This window comes from Larus michahellis, chromosome 5, assembly GCF_964199755.1.
Source record: "Larus michahellis chromosome 5, bLarMic1.1, whole genome shotgun sequence".
Classification (NCBI taxonomy): Eukaryota; Metazoa; Chordata; class Aves; order Charadriiformes; family Laridae; genus Larus; species Larus michahellis.
Genome location: NC_133900.1, coordinates 70,635,512 through 70,662,005, shown reverse-complemented (window position 1 = coordinate 70,662,005; position 26,494 = coordinate 70,635,512). Strand labels below are relative to the sequence as shown.

The 26,494-nt window shown below is 38.0% G+C and overlaps 1 protein-coding gene across 3 annotated transcripts in view; it reads right to left on the bottom strand.

Moving 5' to 3' along the window:
* Positions 1-26,494, bottom strand: part of FAM114A1 (family with sequence similarity 114 member A1) — a 38,613-nt gene that overhangs the window by 11,015 nt on the left and 1,104 nt on the right. For 2 of the 3 annotated variants that reach the window (XM_074587810.1, XM_074587812.1), the window contains exons 2-9: positions 24,609-24,958; positions 22,377-22,464; positions 12,134-12,247; positions 11,876-11,982; positions 10,502-10,636; positions 8,521-8,673; positions 6,232-6,355; positions 626-711 (exon numbers count right to left, since the gene is read on the bottom strand). In XM_074587810.1, coding sequence (XP_074443911.1) covers positions 626-711; positions 6,232-6,355; positions 8,521-8,673; positions 10,502-10,636; positions 11,876-11,982; positions 12,134-12,247; positions 22,377-22,464; positions 24,609-24,950 — 1,149 coding nt within the window. In that variant the 5' untranslated portion in view covers positions 24,951-24,958. The remainder of the gene's footprint in view (positions 1-625; positions 712-6,231; positions 6,356-8,520; positions 8,674-10,501; positions 10,637-11,875; positions 11,983-12,133; positions 12,248-22,376; positions 22,465-24,608; positions 24,959-26,494) is intronic. The other variant, XM_074587811.1, reaches the window with a different exon arrangement.

The window sequence follows — 26,494 nt, the reverse complement described above, 5'->3', positions numbered from 1 at the left end:
GATGCCTTCCCAGGCATGAAAGTAGATCAAAGTGGAAAAAACTTCAGACTATTGTTAGCATTAGTAGGAAATTTATGATTTCTCTTCTTTAACATGAAGTCAAATTAAAATATGTTAAGATCTAAACCTAAGATCAGCAGCAGGTGAATCACCTTTAAAGGGGCCTGACAGTAAAACCTTGACTAGTGATGTGACTAGCTTCTAGCCATCTAACTTTTGGATGACTGAAGCTGGGTGAGATAAATCCAAGACTTTGCTTCTAGCTGAGGTCTGGAGAAATCCCTCAGAAGAATAAACATAAGGAAGAAAACTAATTCTGAACTTGAGCTTTGTTCCCAGTATGCAAGACCAAATCTGCTGTGCTCGTGAACTCTGTTCTGCTGAGACATCCCTGGTTCAAGGCTTTCTAGCATGGCCCATCGCGCTAGCTAGTCACTGCTGTATTGCCTAACTAATCTCACTTCTTCTATGAAACCTCTTCCACATTCATCATTTTAGTCTCACCATCCTGTACTTTGCTTTCTTAGCTGCCTGAACTGAGCTAGGTACTGCTCTGTGTCAGATTCCAGAACAAAGCCCTCTCTTTGTCCAAGAAACGGAGGGCAGCTCACTAACGGGTGCTAACCTTGTTAAGTTTGTCAGGAGTAGCAGCAACGTGCAATTCAAACAGCAGTTCAGTGAGCACGCTGACAAACTCTTCTCCCATATCTGCTGCAAAAAAAACACAAGACAATTTTTCTTAGGTTGTTGTCACTATAATATTTTACATGATCAAATACATCCAGTCAAATAATTTCCCCAAGCACTCTAGCATTTGAAAAACAGTGACAGGGACACAAGAAAGGGGTGTGTGGGTGTGGGTGTGTGTATATGCTCAAAGAAAGAAGAAAAAAAGCAACAGAGATACCTGTACAACCAGATATGCTAGCTTGACACTTCAACTACTCTTTCCACCCCATTCTAAATTCCACTAAGTTTCACGAAAACAGGTAAGAGGAGAAGCAGATGAATGATCCCTAGTTATCAATCTGATCTAGTTAAAGATGTCCCTGCTTATTGCAGGGGGGTTGGACTAGATGACCTTTAAAGGTCCCTTCCAACCCAACCCAACCCAACCCATTCTATGATTCTACGATTCTATGATCTGACAGAAATACATGACCCACAAAATAACCAAAGAAGAGATACTAACCTCATCTTTCAAACCAAGGATTAAAAACAGCAGCAGGGCCAGAAACAAATAAGTTTCAGAGGAAACATACTGGAAAATATATTCTTTATTGCTCTGTCTGCAAACCACAGCTAAGAGGTATGTTTTCTTTCTATTTTAAGATTATGCTTTGCTTAAATGAAGAACGTTTTCTGTTCTGCTTTGGAGTAATGAGCCTTAAAGAATCTGCACTTATATTTCAAAAGATTTATCAGCAAAGATAAATATCACTAGTATTCAAGCTTCACCTTTATTACATATATTCCTTTGACTACTTGCAGTTGCCATATTCTAACATGCTCTAAGTTCCTAAAAGTTGGTATTTTGGTTGGTTCTGTCCATCTGCACTTACTGAGTTGGGAATCTTCATTAACATTTCCTGGGGGAATATACCAAATACAGTTTTTTTAGCCTGATTAAGTTAAAAGGTCAAAGTCCCCATACTAAGCCTGATAAAAGTCCAGCTACTTAAAAAATGAATTTCAAGTCTTGCTCTATTCCTGCATTTTTTTTTATTTATTAGGTAGGGACAGTTTTTCCATTTTTTATGCAACCCTTCAGTACTGCGCTTAAAGGTGGAGGGCCATTACTCTCCAATGAGTTTGTGGATTTGGATAGAACTGTTGACAGTCATAGAATCATAGAATTATAGGCTTGGAAGGGACCCCTGGAGATCATCTAGTCCAACCCCCCTGCCAGAGCAGGGTCATCTTAGAGCAGGTTGCACAGGAACGCGTCCAGGCAGGTTTTGAATGTCTCCAGAGATGGAGACTCCACCACCTCTCTGGGCAGCCTGTTCCAGTGCTCTGCCACCCTCAGGGTAAAGAAGTTCTTCCTCATGTTTAGGTGGAACTTCCTATGCTCAAATTTGTGCCCATTACCTTGCAACATGTGGAACGGCAGTGGAATCTGACAATTAGGTTATAATCTCCTAGAGCAAAGGACATCTCACCCTTGCTTGTAAAGACAGTGCCCATTTTTGGTGCTATAAAATAAATTAGTATTTAGCACAAAGAACTCTTCACCTGCAATGACCAAAAGACTGAGCTTTCCTCTTAACAGCTGGGGAACAGGTCGAGAAGAATGTATTCTGAAAGCCAAAGAGATGCACAGAGTTCATTTCACTAATGCCCTTATCAGTAAATTTTGGCAATAGAATTTTCAGGTTTTGCAATACAGCACCTCTTGGATACACTGAATTCACTTGTTCTTGAAACAATGCCGAATTGTTTTATAAACTGCAGCATGCTGAAAACTGATAAGCAGTTCACTGGATAATATTACCAAAATTGTTGATAACTGTCATATTCAATTCAATACTCACTTTGGTTACTGTCTCCCTTAATCTCACATATGAAATTTTTGGTGTTAATGGCTTTCAAAAGGTAGGTAAAGCTACTTTTTCAGATATTCTCCTCTCATTATTTCATAAACAACTGAAAAGAAAAGAAGCTGCAGTGAAAAATACATGAAAGGGTTGCATAATCAAAGTGAGAGGAAACATTAGAGTGAAGGGTATGCATTTGGCTTTCTCCTACTTGTGTCAGAAAGTATCTTTTCCCTTCCTTTCTTTTCATATTGATTTTGCACGTATCTGACTGTTAAGCAAAGACACAAAACCCCTACAATTCCAGTTTCAAGGTTGCCAAGAACAAAGCCTAGCTCCAATCCTTTCCCAAAACAGTCCTCCAAAGATCACCGCAGTAATTTCTCCTTGCATAGGACTGAAAGTGTTTATGGTAGAAACTGAAAGCAGCACTAACATCTCTGAATGAGATCCTGAGAGTCTAGGATAAGAAGGGATCCTGAGAGTTTACATAAAACAAACAGCTACCCTTTTCAAACACTTGAATGCAAAGTACTGGCTCTCCTCCCAGCGCGTGTTTTTTTTGCTGAATATATAGAACACCGACAAATGACACCATATAAATAACATGACTTTGATGACGAGAAAGTGGTAACAAATTAGCAATAAGTGGTAATTAACTTGTTTTCAAATACTGCTAAGTGGCTAGATAAGATTTAACATTTTCCAACACCATTAGTTAATCTCTGTCTTTTGTAGAGGGGTGGCTTCCTTACATAAAGGAGAAAACACAAAGTTTTATTGAGCTAGGAAGCACAAATTAAAATCCTACTGAAGGTAAGTTAGTTGTAGTTTTAAACTGTTAGCAAGCAGGATTAAAACTCAAAATTCCTCCACGAAATTTAACATAGCCTGCTATCTCTTGCTAGCTTATCTAGCTTAAGTAAAAATACATAATTCTGTAATAAAAAATACGCTATTAAAAGAGCACATGGCTTACTGACTTGATTTTAGAAGTGTAAAACCTATTAAATGTGCTTAACAGGACCTTAATTTTATTAACTAGCTTGAGCTAAGAACACAAACTAGAGTGAAGCCTTCTCTTCACAGCAAGTCATGAGCTACATTTAATCCCGGTCAGCCAACCTGCTGTTAAACTGTACTGTCTTTTATCTATGCTGCATGCCAAATCACGTTTAAAATTTTTGCTAACATTAAACACAGACTATTTTCTGAATGTAAACATTAATTATGCCACAGAAATATGCTTAAGGTCCCAGCAAGTCATTTCAGGTAAACAATTCCAGTTTAAAAATAAAGCCAAACAACTCAAACCTGGTCCCTGGAAAGCTAAACTTACTTGTAAAATATGACCAGAACACTAAGTGTAGTCAACAGAAAGTCACTGGAATCCATTTTAAATTATGTAAAGATTGGCAAACCAAAGTCTGAATGAAGCATTAAACTGTTTAACAAAACTGTGCTCCACCAGGGCAAACAGAGATGCAAATCACACAGAACGTTACATGTAAACGTGCTGGATATTGTTTTTATCTAAAAATGGCAGACAATTGTCATGTAAGGGCCTGTTAATGGAATTCTTTAAGTTTTACAAGTTTTTATGCATTTGCTGCACTTAATAAAAACACTTAAGATCCTGCGCATTAATGAATTTGGGAAAAAGATTGGTATTCCCTGACTCAGGAAGATCACAAGAAGCCTTCACACACTCCAGTAAGATTTTAATGAAGATAACATATCTTTGTGAAGGGTACCCGGACTAGGGCACTGTCTAGAGGGGATGTGTCAAAGCACCGTACAGTGTTAGGAGCACTCTCAAGGCAGAGTTTTATGTACGATGGATTATGGGTGAGAGGCGGAATAAAGAAGTAAAGGCCACAAGTCCCAGGTTAGAAGCTTGACTACGGAACTGTCAGCTCAGCCCTAACAGAAAGTGACTTTGAGAAGTGATTAACCTTTCTGTTCTTTTGGTGTCCTCCAGTGAACTAAAATTTATCCAACTTAATACTGATACATGAAATTTATCTGTAGTTCAAATGCTAATAAATCTTGAGCCTTACTGCACTAAAGGACTTGCGTAATTTTGAACTGCAGCCTGAAGTAACACCTGCTCAGCTGTAAGGTGGAGAGAGCACGTGTATGGTTATTATTTCCACTGTCAGAGAGAGGAGGGTACATTTCACTGCTGACTCATTTGCTTTTGCAGGGGAAAACCTGCATCATGATCTGATTTTGTCTTTTTTTTTGTTTTTGAAGGTGCACATTGCCTTGGTCCCAGCCTATTTAGAAGGCCAGGCCAGTTAACGTTTCGAGGAATGAGCTTCACTGAAAAAACAGAACTTCTGACCAACAGCGAAAACATCACTTTATGCAAGAAACAGAGCTTTTCCTGGGGGCTGGACTCAAAGCAAAGAACTATTTCCTGCAGAAAATAAGGAATAACAAGTATCTCATGAATCCTCACTCTTAAGTAGGTATAACACTTCCTTGACTTCTATTTCTCACAAACCCACTTTTTAAAAAAGTAACAAGGGAAAAAAACAGTACAAAACTCTACCATACTAAGACTACACTGAACACTTGCTGTCCTCCCTGAGAAGAAACAATAAGCTCCCTGTGAGAGATATCAGGCATACTGAGTAAGCACTGCTAGAAAGAGCAGTCTGAGCAGAAAAGGCTTTCTGGTTAGAACGTGTGGATGTTAAGACAATTTTTCTAACTTTTCAGAAGGCTACAGGAATCCTATCTCATCATCTTGCACAATGTAGGTTTTATGGGCAAAGCACCCCTGAGAAGATCAAGAGGATGTGGAAGAAGTATCTTTTTATATTTCTGTGTTTCTGAAACTCAACAACATGGTGTTTAATGGCATGAGCCAGTCCTCAGTCAGGTCAAAGATATTGTTTCTATTAGCTGGAAGAGGTTTGGTATGGGAGACATGAACTACGGTGGCTTAAGCTAACTTCTTATCCTTCTGTTCCCAGCCTGTTCTGGGGAATGCCAAAATTCCTCACCTGTTTAGGACACCTATTTTGCCCCGAACCAAAGCACCCACCCATTTTATTGTAACTTTTGTGAGCTGATCTATGGACTGCCACGCTTGTCCCATTCTCTCTGATGCTGTGCACTATGTCATAGTTATGGCACACTTCTGCTACTTCTTTCTCGCACTCCACATGCCACATCTTGCCAAGCAATACCTAGAAAGCAGCTTTGCCACTATGTTTTGAAGTGACTTTCCTTCAAAAAGTTCAGGGTTCTTAATCCCTTTATTACACTCTAAACTTTTCCCTATCTAGCAAGGGAGGGTGCAAAGTAAGGATGAAGTTGCTAAACACAAAAGCATTGCCAAACACTCCTAAAGTTTCAGATTACACAATTTCATAAAACGATTCTGTAAGCAAACCTCAGTTATCCAAAAAGTTATTCTTATTTTTGTTTTGCTTTCACTGACGATATAGTATAGTACAATACTTTCTTACCTTATATTTTCTCTATCTCACACTTCAATTACAATATAAATTCAAAATTAAGCATTGATCAGCTTCCACAACTTTCAGAGTATTAATTTTAGTCACTTGCTTATGAAGAGTATTAGAATATCAGAAATCATAGTTTAGATTGTAATTTTTATAATTACTATATGCAGAAGTAACAATTGTCCATATGGTTAAGTCTCTGTATTTCTAATTACCTTTCTGTGCCTGTACCACTTCATCATCTGATTCCTTTGGAACAAAAATCTCCTTTATAGCAATTAAATCATTTTTCACAGTCTCCAACTGCTCTCCATCAAGTGTTGCTAAATATGACTGAATCTGTAAAAGAAAAGACAGAAGGAATTCCTAAACGAAACAGAGCCTTTTTCTTAAAATTGCTAATTTTGAGCCTGATACCAGAATAGGCTAAGAAGTGGAAACTTCCATTATGCTCAAACCTTGTCTTTAACCTTCCAATTTACGTAGACACATTTTTAGTTCTCATCAACAAAGTATCACAAAAATTACACCAGCCTTGCAAGATCATCAGGTCTCTACCTTCTCCCAGAACGTTTGCTTTGAATTGTAAAATTGTGGCTTAATTGCAAACTGTAATAAGCATTTTGGGATTGCTTGGATGAAGGTATCAGGAAAGAAGAGCACAGGTAGAATTCATGCTTAGTCTGAGAACACATGGGAGGAGTCAGAAAAAGAAGCCTGTTTCCCCGCCTTCAAAAAGCAAGCAAAATTATTGACAGTCTACCTATTCTGAAGAACATATTGACAGATCTTTGGGTGTCTCAGGTATCTGCAAGTCCCCGCATATCTAATAGGGATGGAAACAGATTCTTTGAATCACTGCTTGTTTGCACTACTGTTATGTGCTGTTAATCCCACGATTGCACTCTCTGCCTATGGAAGCCAAAAGAAATGCCTTCTCTCCATTTGATTCAAAATTTCACTTTTAGGTTTGTTTCAAGGTTGGGGTTTTTTAAGCTCGCTTGATAGATATGCAGACTGACTCGGTCAGAGACTGGAGAAAAGCATTGTTTTCTTATGTTCCTCCTTGATGTGTTCAGCTCATATGCTCAGGGCTAAATGCACAATAAAGTCGGGAGATCCAACTCAGGTTGTGAAGGACTACCTGGGGCTTTTTGGCCCTCTCTATAGCGTTGTCCATTTCATAGGATTAACTGGGACTTTTTTAAAATGGAAATTTATAAAATAAAAGCTTTAAAACATCTTTAAATCCCTGCTATTAGAAGGACACAGGACATTAGCAATGTCTTCAGTTTCTCTTGCGCTCCTCCTGTGGCCCATCTGAGTGTGGCCTTTGGGCTGTTAGCAGAGGTCTCAAGCTTACAGTACTGTATTTGGTGAGCATGTGTGTGTATGGCAATGGGAAGATGCTCTGTTAGTCTTTTGGAATATATATCAGGGAATTGGACTTGTTGACCCAGACAAGTTGCATTCAATCCTGTTGGAGTGAGCAGGACTCTGAACCAGGGTTTATCTAGGACATAACATGAAGCACATCAGAACCTCATGGTAACAACCTGCACAAGTCTCCCTTACCATGTGGTACCTAAGAGTAAAAGAAAAGTCATGTTGACACATGCAATTAACCTGAGCTTGTTTCACATGTAGGTTTTGAATTTATAATTTTGCATTTAGACATAAGTGCAAAAACCAAAACCATAAGGGACAGTATGTACCTAGCTGTTATTAAGATAAGCTTCTTTTATTTGTAGCAGCAAATAAAACATTTTAAAAAATAGGTTGGTTATTTTTCATTAAAAATAACCCTGAGGGCAAGGAGTGCTAATTACTAAACCAAAAACCAAAAAACAATGTATTTTAAGAAATATGCTCAGAAAACTGTTTCAGTACTAAATACCACTGCTGGGAATCTAAAAAAGTTCTATTAATTTCCTGTCATAGATCTACTGACAGCTGAAATTCAAAAATATACTTATTATATAGGCCTTAGTAACTTCATCCTGCTCTTCAGAGAGACATCTAGCATTTGTATACTCCCAGGAATGATATCTTGGGGTAGTTTTATGTAAGTTTAAAACCTAACACAATAAAGAAGACTTAGGAATTGAATAAGTAATCTGGAATTCATTTTAATTCACTAGCCTCTAGCTGTGGTAGGTCTGGCATTCCTGAATGTAAGTATCAGTGCCTGATACAAAACCAAAAGACATCAGCCTTGCAAACTCTGAAGACATCTGCACACTGTCACAAGCTGATATATGGTCCAAACAAAAATAACTTTCAGTTGTGAAGTTGTTTGCTTTGAGTAAATCTTGGAGTTAAATTTTACATGTATTGATGCTGACTTCCTGAAGCCCAGGACTGGCCTGTGGGACCAATCCAGCTTTCTCTGAAGTTGATGAAAAATTTACTGTTCATTTCACATGCACCTGCAGAGTGAAATTAATGTAAAGAACAATTTTTTACTAACCATTATTTTGATTTATGCTGTCTGCATACTGTACCTGGGCTTCACTTTCATTCGACAGGATTTCCAGAGCTTCAAGATGAGACAAACCTTGGAACTCATCAAAAAGTAGTCCATAATGTGCTGTTCTTTCAACTGTAACTTGCTGGGCCCGCCTCTGTTTCTCTTTTTCTTTAGCTTCTCGCAACAGCTGCAAAAATATACATAATTTCCATTGTTTTATTGGTAGTGCTGTAGGTATGACAGATTTATTACCTTCTGCTTCTGCTTGTCGAGGCAGTAGTAGTAAAATTTGGGACTATATCACACCTGCAGAGCTGAAATTTCAGAGATGAAATATCTAACTTCTTTTTTGATAAACTTCTTTAATAAAATATTTAAGTAGTATTCTAAGTATGGTTTTGCCTGTGGTAATTGCTAACCATCTTTTTTCAAAAAACAATGAACAAACAAATAATCTTATGTTCTCAAAAGCAATGTCAGCTATGGATATTATATAATAAATTTAGCCAACAATTACGATGAAAGAAAAATAAAAAGGACTATTTCACACACAGCCTTAAGAGTTGTGCATTCCACAGATCACAAAATGGGAGGAATATTTTCAGGACCTACCTATGTACTTGCATAGATAATGCACCTATATAAATAGTTCCTATAAAATATTTTCAGCAGATACTGAAGGCAGTTTCTGTGACAGCAGGACTGACAAAAGAGATTAGCCTAATACAGTATGACTTCTACCAAAGGTGGAGCAGAACTCCACATACTCCATATACTTGGGGATATTCTGGAGTGACTTTCTTATACACGTCTATTAGTGTATAAGAAGTAGTGTATAATAGAAGTGTATACACTTCTATTAGCATATAAGAAGGATAAGAATAGTGTACAGAATAGGATCCTCTATTCCTTCCTTCTCTTCCCGGGAAGGAATGGCCTCTCATATGAATTTGCTACAGTAAAGCTAGTAAATACATCTGAACTGCATCTTAAGCCATATATAAGCCTCTGAATACAGGTGAACACTCATCACTTACACTATTGCATCATTCAAAATTTCTATGATATTGTCTTCAGTTATTCATTTGTTACAAAAGATTTATGATGGCAGATTTTTCAGTCTCCACCCTCAAAAGATCACTCACAAAGTTTAATGTACAAATCACTGAAAAGGAAGCACTTTGTTATGTGACCCATGAGAACTGATTTATGTCACTTTCTGCCTCAGATTTTATGTGTGAATTCATGCATACTGTTTATTAAGGTATTCTCAAAAGCTCATTTTAAGCTGTTATTCTTAACAAGAATTACTTGCTTTCGGCCTACTGCAACAGTATCAGTCTGTTTACACTTAAAATGACCAACACTAAAGATGAAACATCTCATTAAAAGAAAAATACCTTACTCCTCTCTACAAGGAAGTAAACATGTAGTAAAATGAAAGTTTTTTTCAATGTCTATTGATTTCCACGGCCTCCCTCCTCTCAGTGTCTGGAGGGCTAAATAATTTTGTACTAATAGCACTTATACTTCTGTTCAGCTTTTATCATATCTCTGAAGTTTTAAATGTATGAGTCATGACTGTGTAAGGGTACCATTAGTTTAGATAGACATTAAGATATAACAGCTTTAATTCCTAATGAAACATTTGTCATATTCCAGTATTACTCATTTCCAAGGAAAGTAGTATGGTGATGTTTATGCTGGAAGACATCTATCTACAGCTGTTACAAAACCACCAACAATTTCATTCTGTCTCCAGAGTGTAATGATTTATCCCCGCATATACTATCTTATTAAAATCATCTACTGTACATGTGATTATGCAGAAAAGATGATTTTATATTATCTTTTGTAGTTCTGTGAAGAAAAAGAAAGTGGAGCAAATACAAAGTGCAATATTTATTTCCTAGCCAGTATCTACTGCAACAAATAAAGCCTCCCCCTGAGGCATCTGAAATTCTGGAAAAAGAATATGAAACTGCATTGACAGAGATGTATTTAAAAAGTCCAACCTGAGATAGAGAAACTGTTCGTTCCATCAGGGTTTTGGTTCTCTTAAATCCAGGATCGCTTTCTGCAAGGACAGTCATGGTTTTCTTCCCAATAAATTCCAAAGCGTCTAAGCCTCCAGATAATACACTTTTCCCCTGTATAAAATATGCAATGTGGTTATTTTCTTTTCATTTCATGCTAATATGAACTGTAAAGAGTATTGCTTTTGCTGACACTGTTTTTGAACATTCAGGTCCCTGGATTTTCTATGCTTTAACTAACAATAGGATTGATGCATTTATAAAATGATGTTAGTTTGTTCTGAACACGTTTTCAAAAAGAAAAAAATGAACCATGCAAATATTTCTAGGTAATTAAAAGGCTCACATTGGAGGAAATGTAACACCTGTTGCCAATAAAAAAATATGAGTAACACCACTTTAATTTCATCCGAAGTGACATCTAGTTCATGGGAACATATTTTAGATATGAATAATATGGAGCCAAAGTCTATCATGAATAGGATGACCCTGCCTTACCTAAATGACTTCTAAAATGTTGACAGTTGTGATGGCTCTGGAACTGTCTAGCAAAATACAGTTGTTTTTCCCGTGCATTTGTATTAGCATTAGCCCTTACTCACAATTTTTCATGTAGACTGAAGAATTTTCACTGGCTAAAGATTTCGATTTCAGTCTGGATTATGCATCTGTCAGATATTCACATGCTGATGTAACCTGATACATAATGGAAAACCCTACCAAAGTCTCAAATGGTATTACAGACAACTCACCGAGACCTTAAGTTATTCTTTTTGTTTGGTGACATTCATCACCATGGTACAGCAGCCCCTCTACGTTTGTGTAAGAGCACATTTCTCTCATTTGAAAATCTCATACAATGCTCAGGTAATCTTACTGGTGTCCAGCTCTCACAAGCCCTACAGTGCTCCGGATTCTGTAGCAAGTCTTAGGAATAGACTATAGGAATAGTCCCTCTGCTCCCCAAATCTTTGATATTATAGTGATGAGGCACTCAGAGTGAATTGGATATACACTAGAAAAGAATTGCCACTTTATAAAACACGCTTATGGGGAGTTAGTCTGCTATGCTTTTTTAGCCGATGCTTGAAGTCTCTTATAATTTCAAGGGGAATATCGTACTGAAAAGCTCATGCCAAAGTAGTAACTGAATTAGTTGACTTTTTTGACCTTTTTTTTTAATTTGATAGTTACTTTACGATGGAAGAGACTCTAAACAGAGTTACAACGGAACTGCTTTTATGAAGACCTACAACTTAAGAAACTCTACCTGTTAAATGTGACCTACAGTGAAATTGCACCTAAAAATGATGAAGAATAACTAGAGCAGAGAGGCCTGCTAAAATGACTCACTGTGTTTTGTACAGCATTAGTGATAGCTGACAACATGCCACGAGATCCAGATGAAGGAGAAGAAGGAATATTCTCAGGAGAGCTTTGGTCCAGAGAATCTTCTGCTTCTAACAAAAGAAAAAAAGCAAGCTATTGCATACTTTCAAGTCGCAAATTACAGTGAACTGGATTCTGTGATCAAAATTTTAGAATTTTGTACATTGGACTAATTTGGCAGTGTCAAAGAGTTTTGTCCAATCTCAGTGAACTTGAACTTACGTATAATTGGTGTTTCAGCTGTAGGAGGGTCTGCTGTTTCCGAAGATGATGAACTTGCATTATGAATCCCTAGGGTAGTTCCTGCTTTTTCCTTTACTGCTGTTATTCCATGACCTGCAGCAGAAGCATATTTTAGATCGTTTAGACTATTTATGATCTGAAAACGTATTACTAACAGTGCATAGTATTCTTATACTCCACGAATGATGACAATCAAAGTAACTATTAAACTTACCCCAATGGCTTGATTTTTTTCTAGGTTAATAATTGACTTATCCTACTACATCCAGTATATTAACTGACTAGAAATGATAAAGCTGAAGTGTAATACAAATTACTCTGGATCTGAAATGTAAAACTTGTTTCAATGACACATATAAGTTTAGTTCCCTGCTTTTCAAAATGCTAAATATTCTATTACAATCAGTTTAAACAGAAATTGATGGTCCTCCTAATGCTGTACGGTTTGGCCTCATATAGTTTTCAGAAGTCTAGAACAATTAGCCCACAATTAATGGACTGTGGGTGGCTGCAGGGCTGAGGTGTGGAATCCGTTCTTCAGTCTGCTGCATAGGTGCAATGTTAGGTAAGCATTTTAGAAATACTGACTCGGGTCCTCAAAGTTATTTCAGGATTTAAGCTCCTCAATTGCTCATTTGAAGTTAAATTCTAAAGTGTCTCTCCTCAAAGCTGCTGTTAAAATATACTCTGTAAAATCTGTTGGTGCCAGATGACACAGACAGAACTATTGTTCCAGTAGCAGCTGATCTCCTACAGAGATTTTACCATCTTTACCTGACGCATACGTAGTGACTCCCTAACTCTTTGTTCTATTAAAATGGTCTAGTACAATGTAAAGAATATACGTTATTAGTGTTTTTATCTGAATAATTTTGACAGAACGGGATTGCTTTGCTGCTTTTCTACACAGCATTTACTCACACTAGCAGATCACACGGACTGGTAATAACCCGCTATAGGATAGGGTGGGATTGCCTGGTACCCAGCAAAAGGAGGCAGTAGCTTCCTAATCTGCATCAACTGTAGTTGAAAAACGGTGCCCTTAAAAAAAGACCAGCCTGAAATTCTCTGCCTATTCTGCTTCTGGATATATCCATAAGTATGTTCATGATATGCTTCTCTCATTACAAATGATCCATCTAGAACATCTTCCTTAACTGGAAGTTTCTGCATATCAGCTGAGACATAGTAAGTGAACAACCAACCAGGTAAGCAATATTCTTTCCAACACAAAATGAAATGGCTTCAGTGACCCATTTTAATTTTTTTTGCACAGTACACTGTTACTGCATCTCACATAAAGCCGATCACTTCTACCAGTAGGATAATACAGAGTGCTTTAACTATCTGCCTAACTACTTATGAAAAGTATTAATGAAGACTTCATACTTTGCTTTGGTACCTTAAACTAAACTGCGAATGGATAAATGATTTTAGAAAAGCTATTAATACAGATGCTCAGGCAGATACCTAGACATGTAAGACATGAAGTCAAGCATAACGATTCATTAAATGTTGTCCATACTTTCCCACAATTGTGTGCACTTTCTATTGGAGAAGTTCAGGGCATCTTTTCTGAGTTATATTAACTACAGCAAAATAGCATATCATTTGCCAGTGCTCTGCATTGTTCTGAATATACATTGACATATACATATATGTGTGTGTGTACTCATACAAATATGCTTTTGAATATCTGACTAAAGAAAGATGTAGCAAAACCATTTGAAATGGAGAAGGAAGAAGGAAAGCCTAGATTTATGGTTCTATGATTTCCAGATGGGTTGCACATCAGATGCTCTATGAATTCAATAATAAATACACTCTAGAAAATGTATGTGAAGCAGCACTACTGAAAGATCACATCAAAGAAAACTGGAGTATCTGGAGGTAAACACAAAGAACAGATGTCCCCTAAGGAACAGACAAGCAGAAACAAGTTATTTTCTGTACGACAGCATACGCTGCATGGGGTCCTGATGACCCCATGAAACAGAGAGACTAGGAAGGTAAATGCTTTTACCTGTCTAAAGAAAATATGACCTTTGCCTATTTTATCTCATGTCTTACAAAATGCAGCAGTACGTCCAACAGTACAGGACATACTAGCTTATGCACTATGGTGATTTAAGTCATTGCTGGAAAACTTCTCGCCTTTTGCAAAATGCAGATACTGGGGAGCAGCGTACTACTTTGTCTAATCTCTATCTCCTCCATATTTTAATTGGTTCAATTAAAATATTATCATGAATAGATAGTCATTTATTTACTCTCCAAATTCCTGGAACTCATTTATTTAACTATTAATTATGCTTTTAAACTAACGTAATAGATCCTCCATGTCACACGCCTTTCCATTTCTTCTACTCACAACTTTTTAAATGAGCAAGAGAGCTCTTTTCTTTCCATTCACTCAAATTTTTCTTAAGGACTTGACTTGCTAACAAAATATTATTGTTCTGTAATTATATAAAAAAATAACTATGAACATTAAGCAAAAATTTCCCTTTAACTGTGTGCGAACATTATAGATTTTCATATTAATTTTCCAGTTTTGTTCTGTATCTCAGCATTTTCTTTTTTTTTTTCTATTATATATTCTGTAATTTGGTTCTTGTAGTTTTGCAGACAAGCTTATACTTCCAAGAAAAGGAGTCACACAGTTCCTGTACTGATTTTTACAGACTTATAAAAGGCAGCATTTTCAGGACTGTGGTTACACACAGTAGAATGATAAGAAAATATTTCAGGTCAACTAGGAGTGGTTTTGCTGAACTAAGCTGTATGGCATGTATGTTTGATTACAACAAAACCGGATGAGATCAGAAGACCACAACTGAAGCAAGGCAGCACTGTTAGATACACATACATGCACAAACACGGCAGAAGAGCACGTTGCTTTGGAAATTAAAATTATTATTTGTAATTTCAAGAGGCACAGAAATAAAAGAGGTTATGGGAGATGAGCCTACATTTTAGAGATAAAGGTGTGCTGGTTTTGTTACAGTGGGTTGGTAATGCAACTGAGCAGATACTGTACACTTGGGAACACCTCAGACACCCCCATTTACTCATCTGTAAACAGCAGAGACAGAAAAGCTATGCAATGAGTATTGTTAACTGCTTGCTTTTTGTAGAAAGCATGCTTTTTTTCCTGTGTTGTGGCTTTTGGTTTTCTTCCCTACGTGATTTCTTTTCTTTCTATTGGCTGGCAATTTCAACAGAATGGTGTTGTTCATCTTGCTAGGTGGAATCTTCCACTTGAAAATAAAGGTTTTGGAAGCAGTGCCTAAAAATGTGGCCTGCCTTTGAGTTTGCCTGATCTGCCCAAGGCCAGATCACAGCGCTTACATATGCTTTGGTCAGAAACATCCCACTTCACTTTAGGCACTCTTATCTTCCACCTCCCAGCTTAGTAGCTTTGGATTCCCTGCAGAGCTGAAAGAAGCAGACACCTCTGGAGCACAGATGAGCACATCTGAAATCTAAACCATTCTCTGTAGGAATCACTGTCCCTTGTCAATCTAGCACTCCCAGGCAACCGGACTCCCTGCTTCAGCAGTACAGACAGGGAGGGTGAGTCTGAGATTTTGTCCCCGGCTACTACCCAGTCTTTGTCACCTGTGTTGCACCATGGGGACATTTCTGATGAACAACCGATTAAAACTCAGTCTAGTAAGATGAACGAAGCTTCATCTGGTTCAAGCTAAAGATGAAGACTGCGGCCATCTGACACTGACTGAGAAACTGAGGAACTTGAAGAAGGCTGGAGGGGAATCACTCATCTGTATGAAGTACGGGTGTGTGGAAAAAACAGCTGTGCTTCGGTTTTGTACACTAAAAAAGCGGGACCCCATTTGTGCTCACTTTCAGGCTATCCTAATGACACTTCATTCCCTTCAAGGCTTGAGAAAAATTATCTTCCTTGTCGTTAAAACAAAAACACAGGCTATACTTTGGTAATACCTAAGCTATCCAGTCTGTAAATCAGGAATAACTTCAATTAAGTTAGTAAATGAGACTAGTTTCAGATCTCCTTATTGCAATGGCAAAAGGTTTCAATAATAGCAATAGGCATAAAGGCTGCTACAACAGATTATTAGTTCGCAACCTCACCTAGACCACAAGACCACGTTAATAGATATAAAGAAAGAAAACGGGATGGCCATCCCCAAAAGCACGTCCACAGTTCTTCCCATCTGATACTTGCATTCAGTATTCTTAAAAAGGAGGAACTGTGAAAGAAGGGTTTGCTGCTACAGCAACTGTCATGTGTTATTTACAAAACAGTTGTGACCACCATTTGGTTTCAGGCACAAGACAGTTTTCCCTTAATCAGATGAATTTATGCATTGAAAAAAAAGGTCTTCTGAAGAGATGAACTGTCCTTTTCGTGACTGCATAGGTATAAGCATAATATCCAGCCTTTAGGTTTTTTTTCTTTATGTCATTCTTTATTTCACAACAGGGGAATAATATCTGTAGAGAATGGAAAAGAAATTACATCATTTCAATACTTTAGTTTCACATTATCTGAAGTATTTGCATTTCTGTTCCACACAGACTTCAAGTTAAGATATGCAATGCAGATTATTACACATACCCATCTGTAATAATATCCAAGCTCATGAACACAGTGACATCACAAGTGACATTTCATTGTCATACTGAGTGACAAGAAAAGTTTTTCAGCATACGAACGCATATGGGTGTCTGATATTTCTGTGTGCCATTTTACTAGGTGAAGAAGTAGGTGAGGAATGTACACAAGCACAAAATAATCATGATAGCAGAATATTAATTACAAGCAATGCACGAGATTAATGCATTAAGCAGCCTTATCCTATGAAATTCAGAGACCATGTAAGTTACATAGCTGAGTTCTTTTTTTTTTTTAACTTTTATAGTGTAAGAGAAAGATGTTAGTCTTATCAAGAGCACTAGTGTTAAAAAACCCCCCAAACTTATACGGATGGAAGCACATGCATACAGCATGACAGAGAACAGACTTTGCTTGGAAATGCAGCTTGCTGAGCACAGAACTTAAGCACCTAATGAACACCGTAATTCATTGATACAAAACAATACAGCATATGAAAGGCAAGCCTTGTAGGAGAAGGTAGTAACTTTCATTAAACTAGCAGATAGCTTCCTTGGAAAAAACCCCCACAAATGGGCAAGCTTTCAAGCATACAAGCTGTTTTTAAAAACAGAAGTCACAGGCTTCAAGTACAGACTGACAATATGTTTTGCCTCACTTAAGCCCTTTGGATAAAAGGTTTGCTGTTACAGCTAAGCTGACCTAATGGCTTCTTGGTGCTGGTATGGGAGATTCTGCTCCTCCTATGGTCCATACTTGTACCTTCTGCTTGCCCTTGCGCTTATCTCAGTGAGTTGGTTCAAGGAACTAAAAAGGCAGAAAATGGATTTTTCTTTCCTCTAGAGTTATTCTGATGTCAGTTTAGCTTCCTGAACTGGATTACCAGGAGCTCAGAGGAGCATGAGTGCTGGCACGGGGAGGAGGAAGAAACATGCAAGGAAAAAAGAGGTGCAGGACTGCGCATTTCAGTGGCTGCTAGCCATTACATTGGCTTAGATGCAATGGTAATCCACTGTTAGAGCAGAGTTTTAACAGTACTGTTACTAAAACACTGGATGGTGTAACTTCCTAAAAAATACATTTTAAAAGGAAGAGGGTAAAATGGTGACGATAAGTACAACTTGTGTCTCCAGATCACAGTAAGCCTCTCTCTCCCATCTCATCATCCCAGCAACTACTTCAGTGGATCTACCCCGCTGTGCTCCCACAAAGGGGGAAATCAACCTTCTTGCACCTTTTAACAACAAAAGAAAACTCTTCACCTCATCAACGAGGCAGATTCAATAATTTTTCTTAGTGTGACATCTAGTGTCAGACACAAAGCATGGTTCAGGCAGTGACTGCTACTAATCCAAAGGCATTACAGATCCTGTTGTGTAGAGGACTATCACATCTGCCTTGTGGTGGGGACCTTGATCCAAATAATGTCAAAATCAGTTCAAAGACAATAGGCATTTTATTTAGGATACAAAAAACATCACCAAAACAATCACTGGCTATATGTGCACAGTTAGTTAAAGAGAGATAAGATACAAATTATACGGAAACTACCTTATTATTAGAAACTAAAATTGGGTAGGCTGAAGAAATTATAGCCATGCAGTAAAAATGCTAATCTGTTTGGGAGCTCTAAATCAGGGTTTGAAGGATAATGAAACCAAGATCCTTGGAACAATCATTTCAGCTCAGTCATAAAGAGAAAATAATGTAGGAAAGAAATCGTTTACAGTAAGAATGATCATTCACTGGGACAACCTCCCCAGGGACATGGTAGAGCCCCCATTGCTGGGAGTTTCCAAGATGTGACTGAAAAAGGTGCTAGATAATCTCATCTAGGCGCCCTTTCCCACAAAAGCCTGGACCAGATGATCTTTTGAGGTCCCTTCCAACCTGGGCTGTTCTACATCACTATTTGTCAAAAGCTGAATGTATTTGGTTTAAGATGTTATCTAGTCCACTTCAAACTGTTTCTGCTATTTTTATAGAGTACGATTTTGAAGAAAAATCTAAGAAATAGTATATATTTGTCATACTTAACCAGACAAGCAGCTGTGTTGTACAAAGATAATGACAGAGCAACAGAAAAATCACATACATGTCAGAGCAACAGAAAAATCACATACCGAAGGTGTTATTGGTAAGTCTAATTCCAAGAAAGCAGCTTTACTTATACCATTTGCTACACTGAAGGAAAGAGCAACATTAAAATGGACTGAATAATGGCAAACCTATTTTCTGATGTAAAATAGGAGACGAAGCGTTGGTTGAACTGCTCAGATATTAAATGGAGTAACTTGAAGTGGAATAATAAATATTTAATAAAAAGAAGAAAGCTTACTGAAATTCCCAATAGCTTTAATTTTTTTCTCTCTCTGTCTCTTGCTAGGAATTATCACACCGAAGCAGATATATGGTATATGCAGTCCCACACCCTGTCTATGACAATGACAGACAGTAAATACTTCACAGGATCAAGCATGAATTTATGTAACACACAACTAGGAAATAAGCCCTCTATATGAGGAATATAAACTATTACCTGCTGCGTTGATTTCCTGGAAGAAATCTAGTATTATCTATGTGGTCTTCCAAGCTATCTTGGGTTCGGTAAATCAATGTTTGATTTAGCATCCCCAGTTATAATGTCACAGAAAATAAATTTAAATGTTGTCCTAAAGATTTAGGATCCAATATGAGACTCAGGATACCATATAAGGAAATATCTGACATAGGAAATATCTAACTATAGGATGGAAGAATGTACATTTGATTTCTGCTTAATTCAAAGACTTTTTTTATTTAATAAACTAACAGAAAAAAAGTTAGATCCAAAATTATTAGATAGTAATATGGGAACTCAATCCTACCCTGATCCCAGGATCAGGAATTCTGTCTAAGTTGTAGATTCCAGGAAATGGGAAGAGAAAACAAGGGAAGTGCTGCTTCACATACATCTTGTTTTAGGCTCTTTCCCAATTGCTCTCCATCACTGCCAGAAACTAGATAGTACACGGACCTTCAGTGTGCCATAGTGCAACCATTCTCATGTAAAATTAAAATTATTTTAAAATTTTCTTTTTTCTTTTCTGCATGTGGATGCTCCTTTGCCTAGGCAACTTGACCTGTTCCAACTGTGCTCACTTTTAAATAATACTGATTCTAACAATATATATACATGTTGATGATATGCTGTTGTGGTTTGGGCCAGACTGGCCACTGAAATGAATGATTCAAAATAGACAACATCACACAACCTTATCAAGTCAGGCTGCCTAGACAGCAAATTTGTTCACTTATTTACACTCTGTAAAGATAGTCATGATGCTGATATAGTATGTTAAGAAGTCAGTATCAATTAAGCATGAACCAAGATGATGTACGGCCTATACAAAAATAACATCATATCATTAAAAAGTCCATGGAAATCCACAGAGACACAATGCTGGCAGCAGGTTTTATAGACAAGAGCAACAGCTGTAAAAAGGTATGCCAGGTTTACCAACAAAGGATACAACACACATTCTTGTTTGTCTCCCAAACTTTTTACAACAGCATTCATCATTTTCAGGCAAGCTCACATCAGTTGCCCACGAAAATATCTATGGCCATACTGCCCCACAGAAAACATATACACTTTGTGACACTAAACTGATTGCTTAGTGAGGCCAAGACTTCTAAGCAACAGAACACTGAGAGTGAGACTGCCACTGCAAGCCTGCAATGACAGTAACTGTTTGGTAGCAAATAATCTTATTACCCACAAACAACATTAGAATATCTATTTGATAGAATATTATTTATTGCAAAAGCTAGACAGAATATAAATATGACTATCTCACAGTCAAAAACTGAATGACATGAAAGAGCTCTGTTCCAAGAAACCCATGGCTGCAACTATAAAAATGACCTGAAGAATTCATCAGCATTACAATTCCAACTGATGAACAGTAAAATTACTTTTATGCACATAAACTTTCTTCTTTAGTTATTTACACTAAGCCAAATTCTTTTCAGAATGCTGTTACGATGGTCTGAGAATGTAAGAGGGGCAAGGCTTGCGGACGTACCTCCTTCTCTGAAGGTACTTAAAAGAGGGGTACACATGGTGCTTAGAGACATGGTTTAGTGGTGGATTTGTCAGTGTTAGGTTAATGCTTAGACCAAATGATATTAAAGGTCCCTTCTAACCTAGATGATTCTATGATTCTAAGTCTGTGAAAGCAGTACCCTTTATTAGACCTACTAATAGTGTTAGGAAAATAAATGGGTGGAATTTTTGACACAGAGGCCCTTCCTCAAGTCTGAAAGAGAAGTGCTAAACTTTAAGGTTAAATACAAGTTGAGAACGCACGCAGTTCCACAGCTAGTGAAGCTGCCTTTGTCCCCATCGGCATGTTCTGTGTGTTCCCATCACTTCCCATTCAGCATTAGGGTGATCAAATGGTGAGCCAGATTAGGGCACTTACAAACTGATCCTGCTTACTTCATTTGTAGTTTTTTGTCCCATAAACCAGCTCCCCACGTCACTACATGAAGGCTACAGTTAGCATAAGAGAAGGAAGAAATACATTGTTGGGTCAGGGCAGGCTTGCTCCTTTCAGCAGCAACCTTCACTTATGTCAATTTAAAGACATTTTAGAAACCCATTCGGAGTTTAATCAGATATGTTAATTGGTTGGACTGTCTGAAAGAAAAGGTAGTTATGAACCCTTGAGTGTGGGTTACTGAAAAAAAAAGAGAAGATAGGGGAAATTAACCCCTTCTCTGAGAAATAGATGGAAATAATCTATTGCTCACGGAACAGAGGAGGAGAAAGAGGAGAATCATTTTGCCTGATATGGGATCATAAAACCAGTACCTTTGTTGACTCCATTATTTTTAGCAACTAGTAAATAACTTTAATTCCTAGGTTCATCTTTTGAAGGTGTTTTGTGGATCCTTTATGAGAACTGATTAGTTAACAGCTTAGTAGGTGCTTTGTGAGAAATTCCCCACTGGTAACTAGGTATTTGCATGCTTCACTTTTTCTCTGTGAAAGGTTTCAATATGTAATGATTAAGTTCTCCTAAAGCCTTCGCAAGGATATGTTGTACTGACATACTATCAGAAATGAGAGTATAGGGAGAGGGATTATAGGGTCCATGTTTCGGTGTGACGTTCTACTCTCTGAAGTCTGGTGTGATAGCTTAACAGTTTCACTGGGTGTCAGTGAAAGCTGGAATGGTTTATGAGAAGTGAATTCATATGGTACGGATAGAAGCCATGGTGTATAAACCACAAACATGCATGTGCATGAATCTGGGTTGGAGTGCTTTGACTTCAAAAACTGTAAGCCTTTGGCTAACAGTAATTGTATCAGATTATGTATCCTTTCTGTGAAGAAGCCACAATGAGGTAATTAACTAACTTTACAAAAAAGCCTAGCGTCTTGTCCATAATCTGACCTGAAGAAATATTTATGTGCTTTGACAGTTTAGGAAGGTCCTTCCTCTTGTTAAAAAAAAATCATGACTGCCAAGCATATCAGAACAAAACCGTCCATGAATCTTTAAGAGACAACATTAATGTGTCTAATGATGTCTAATGATTTGTTTCCATGTACTTTGCTGATTGAACACTTACCTACTGTGGCAGAAGCTGATGACAGGAGAGACTTTCCCCAGGAACCCCAAGCTCCCCATCTGCTTGCTTTAGATGAGGAGTCTGTAGCCTATAAGAACAAGAACATTACTCCACTGTCTAAAATTCATGTTTTCTAAAGGCAGGAGGAAACACAAAGAACCTCTCAGGCAACAAAGTCCGGCATTTAAAAAATGATGATATCAGCAAAAATGGCTGTGCCATTGCTTACAAGGGTATTCAGTCTGAAAATAGGCAATTTGTAATATAACACTTGGCTTCCCTAATCATGGTGATGCCTTCTGAGGAATGATTCTCAAGAGACAGAACATACAGAGAAATACCCCAGAATGATGACTGACAAAAGCTTTGCCGCCAGCTCCTCTGACAGATGCTTAAGCTTTTGTACAAAGTAGTCCTTGCACGAAAGGTGTCATTCTTATGGCACTGCAGGGTTGTTACTGGTCTCACCTCACCCTTTCTTCCCCCAGGAGGAAACCAAGGTCATCAACCTCACTCTGATGTCTGTGAAACTGATCATTTGACTGTTTCAATATGAAGTCAGATAGGCTAATTGGAACAGCCTTCTGTAGTGGGTTAAACTAACCTCACAGGCTTTGACTGAAATGGGTTCTGCAGGCTCTACTGCAGAGCGTGACTTCCAGCTAAAGAACTGTAACACCTGGCTGGGAAGGTGCTAATACCGGCGTACACATCCATGCAGTGAACACACGACTACAACTTCAATGTGAAACAAGAGCATCCATGTAGAGAATTACTTAAGAATTTGGTGTCATACTAAAATAAAACCTATTTCACATGTAGTATCCCTGGGCAGACGTGCCCTTCTATAGCTTTATTATATCGACTGATTCATATATTGCTTTATGTTCACCGTTTGGTCACTAAGGCCAGATTTTTAAAGGTCTTTTCATTCCTAAAAGTGCAATATATTCTTAATGGGATCCTAAACGCTGACGGCCAGTGCTAGATTAGGTATTATGTGAAATTCAAGCTTCCATGCACAACAAAGCAGAATGGGAAGCTTAGTTCAGATCCCCTATTCCTTAAAGAGCCTAAAACTCCAGAGATGTCTTTACAGGTGTCCTACTATTTCTTCAGGCACTCGATCCTACAAAACCGTACAAGTTTATTAGGGCTATTATTAGGGAGAGGCAGGAACCCATCTCCTTCCTGACTCCTAGTGGGAGCTGGAGTTAGAGGCTTCTCTGCCTGAGTTTTCTCAGAGGTGTAACCCAGAAGTGCACAGAGAACTCCTGAGTTCAATAAAAACCCAGCCAGAGGAGGTGCTGCCCACCTTCTACATTTATGTGTGGTGTTAAGTGATTATCAGTATTCTATATTTAAATCATATTAAGAAACTGTTGTCTCAAGAAAGACTCCAGTAACGCCCCATCCCTACACAATCAATTCAAAACCAAAAGCTGAAGTTTCCCAAGAGAGCTCTGCATTGTGTAGTGTACAGATCCCCTGTCACCTCTGAGGTATGTCCCCCTCACTGGTGGAGGACTAAAACAATGTGTTTTGACCTTTTCCAATTTGTGGATGTCTGAAAATTTTTCAGTGGAGATGAGAACATCCTCAGCTATGTCACGTGTATTGGATTTGGATGTTGCAGAGGCCGTAAAAAAGTCTTGTTTTTCTTAAGTTTTCTTTTATTAACTACTTGCAACTACTCACAGGACTACCAAAGGTCTGCGGATCACAAATCAAAACCTACTGGCCTAGAACAAATTGAAAACTACTGGCTGTTTCACCAAGCCTTGTGAAACATACTCTGTTTTTTTGTAAAGTCAATGACTTGAGAATTAGCAAGTACAAGATCCAGTGCTGCATATGCAGCTTAAATTCTGTCCTCTTCTAGGTTCACTCTGTGAACTGAATGAAGCGGATTCGTACAGAAAGCCAGATAACAAAATCACAGCAGTATTATATCTATACAAAATGGACTAGATTCTTAATAAGATTTAGGCTCTGGTATAGTTTTATTGCAGCCAGGCTAGACAGACCAAATTAATATCACACTGGCAAAGAGAAATTCAACTGTTCCTAGTTTCCCAAAGCTTGGTGTTGCAATTAACTTATTTATTTCCACGCAGGTTCTCTGTATATAACTCCCAAGGCTTTTGTGAAAAACGGTATGTACATTGTACAAAATTCTGTCCTTACAAAGCAGGGAAGGGAGGGCTTTTACGAAAAGAAAGTATAACTTACTGGACTGCTTTGTTCATTCAGTGTTTCCTCAGATTCAGGCTCTGCATCAAGGCTTACGGTCTCATTGCACTCAGTGGGCATGTCTTCGGTCACCTCTCCACTGGCAGCCAGAGTTTCAATTATGTTTTCAGTCAAAGGGTTTTCATTAATAAATATGTCTCCTTCCTGTCCATTCCTGGCACTCTCAGTGGCCTGTCCACGTTCATCTTGTGAAGACTCGTGCAAGATCTCAGCTTCCATGAGGTGTGGTACTGACTCATGAGGCAATACCTCATTGCTGGGCATTTCCACTACTTCAGGTTTTTCTTCAGATGGGATGCCATCACGTATGTCTTCAGACATTTTCAATTCTGAATATAGAAATAAAATAAAAGTCTTTTAGGTTCCATAAACATTTGAATGACTATAAAATACGCAGCATTTACCATAAGCTGTTGCTGAAAAACAACACAGCCTTGACGTAAGGCCTCCTCAAGTACAGAACTCTGTGGCACATGCATCATGCTGGCACTGATATCACGATGATACTCTGAATATTCTATTCACCTTGCAGAACTCAAGTACGAAGAGAAGCATTACTGTTTTCCAAAATATGATTTGATGAGGGAGAAACAGTGTTCATTTGTCTGTAGAAGTCAAATGTAAGAGCTTCCACATGGTTAATTCCCTGTGTTCCAAATCAGATGCGTATGAAATACCACTAGATAATCTGAGCTCCGATAGCCAAGCAGCTCTTGCTCTTGTTCTCATTATTTCCACACACATGGGTTCCTATAGCCTGCTGACTGATGGAGAGGAGGATGACAAACACAGTGCGACTAAAACTGTGGTGATATCTATGTGTTGGAGAAGGGGCATAACGTGAGAACATGACAGGCCACGGTCCCTGTAGCCATTTCATAGACAGGAAGCATTCATTACTCACACTGCTTCTGCATCACTTGTCTGAAAGGCTCACTGTTTGGGCAGTGTAATGCTTCTCACTTGCTCCTAAATTCCAGCTGTGCGATTAAACTTCAGTTTTGAAGCCAAAGTAAGCTTGCATGAGGTACAGTTATTGATTTCTGTTTTTTTTTTTTTTGGTAAATTACAAACCAGTTTTATCTTATTTACTTCTTTCCTTCCAGTGTAACTTTTTTTTTCTAGAAAAAAAAGACCACTGCACGGTCATCAGGCTGAGGATCCAGGAAGGGAAAGAAGTGGCCATTGAGGAAGCTCTGCAGCTGATTAAGGAGCAGCACTGGCAGAGTCCAAAAGGACTACTGCACAGTGATTACCAACACACACTTGCTGGCAACAACAGTATGTCTGCGCTCTACTTAGAAGACAACCCTTGACAGGGAGTTGTCATTACAAGCTCCTGACTATATATTGAGTTGCATGGCATAAAATAAACTCACACAGTCCTCTCTGCAGATTTTGTCTTTCCATTGATTCCCATATTAATTAAACGTGGTTCAAAGCTTTGTACCTGTTAGGAAGGACTGAGGTTCTAAGAGAGACTGAAGAACGTGGAAAAAAAAAGAGGGCAAAAAGCAAAATATAACTGGGATTTAGGAGAAATCTGCCTGAGAAACATGTATTTAAATTAGTATATTTTATTAAAGTCTATAGAATCATGTACATCAGTGGCTTTAGAAGCCTGTTTATCTAACTTGAATGTAGATCAGCTGTTTGAACAGTTCCAAGAACAGCATTGGGGATCAGTGAATAAGAAACATAAATACATAAATAAGCATTTGGTGCCACTTACATTACTTTAGCTTACACTGTAACTTAATTATCGTTAGAAAACATACATTTACAAGTCAGAATCTTTGCATCTGCCAAAAGTATTTGCAGTTTTCCATTACAAATAGCGCAAATACTATAAAACGCATTAGTGT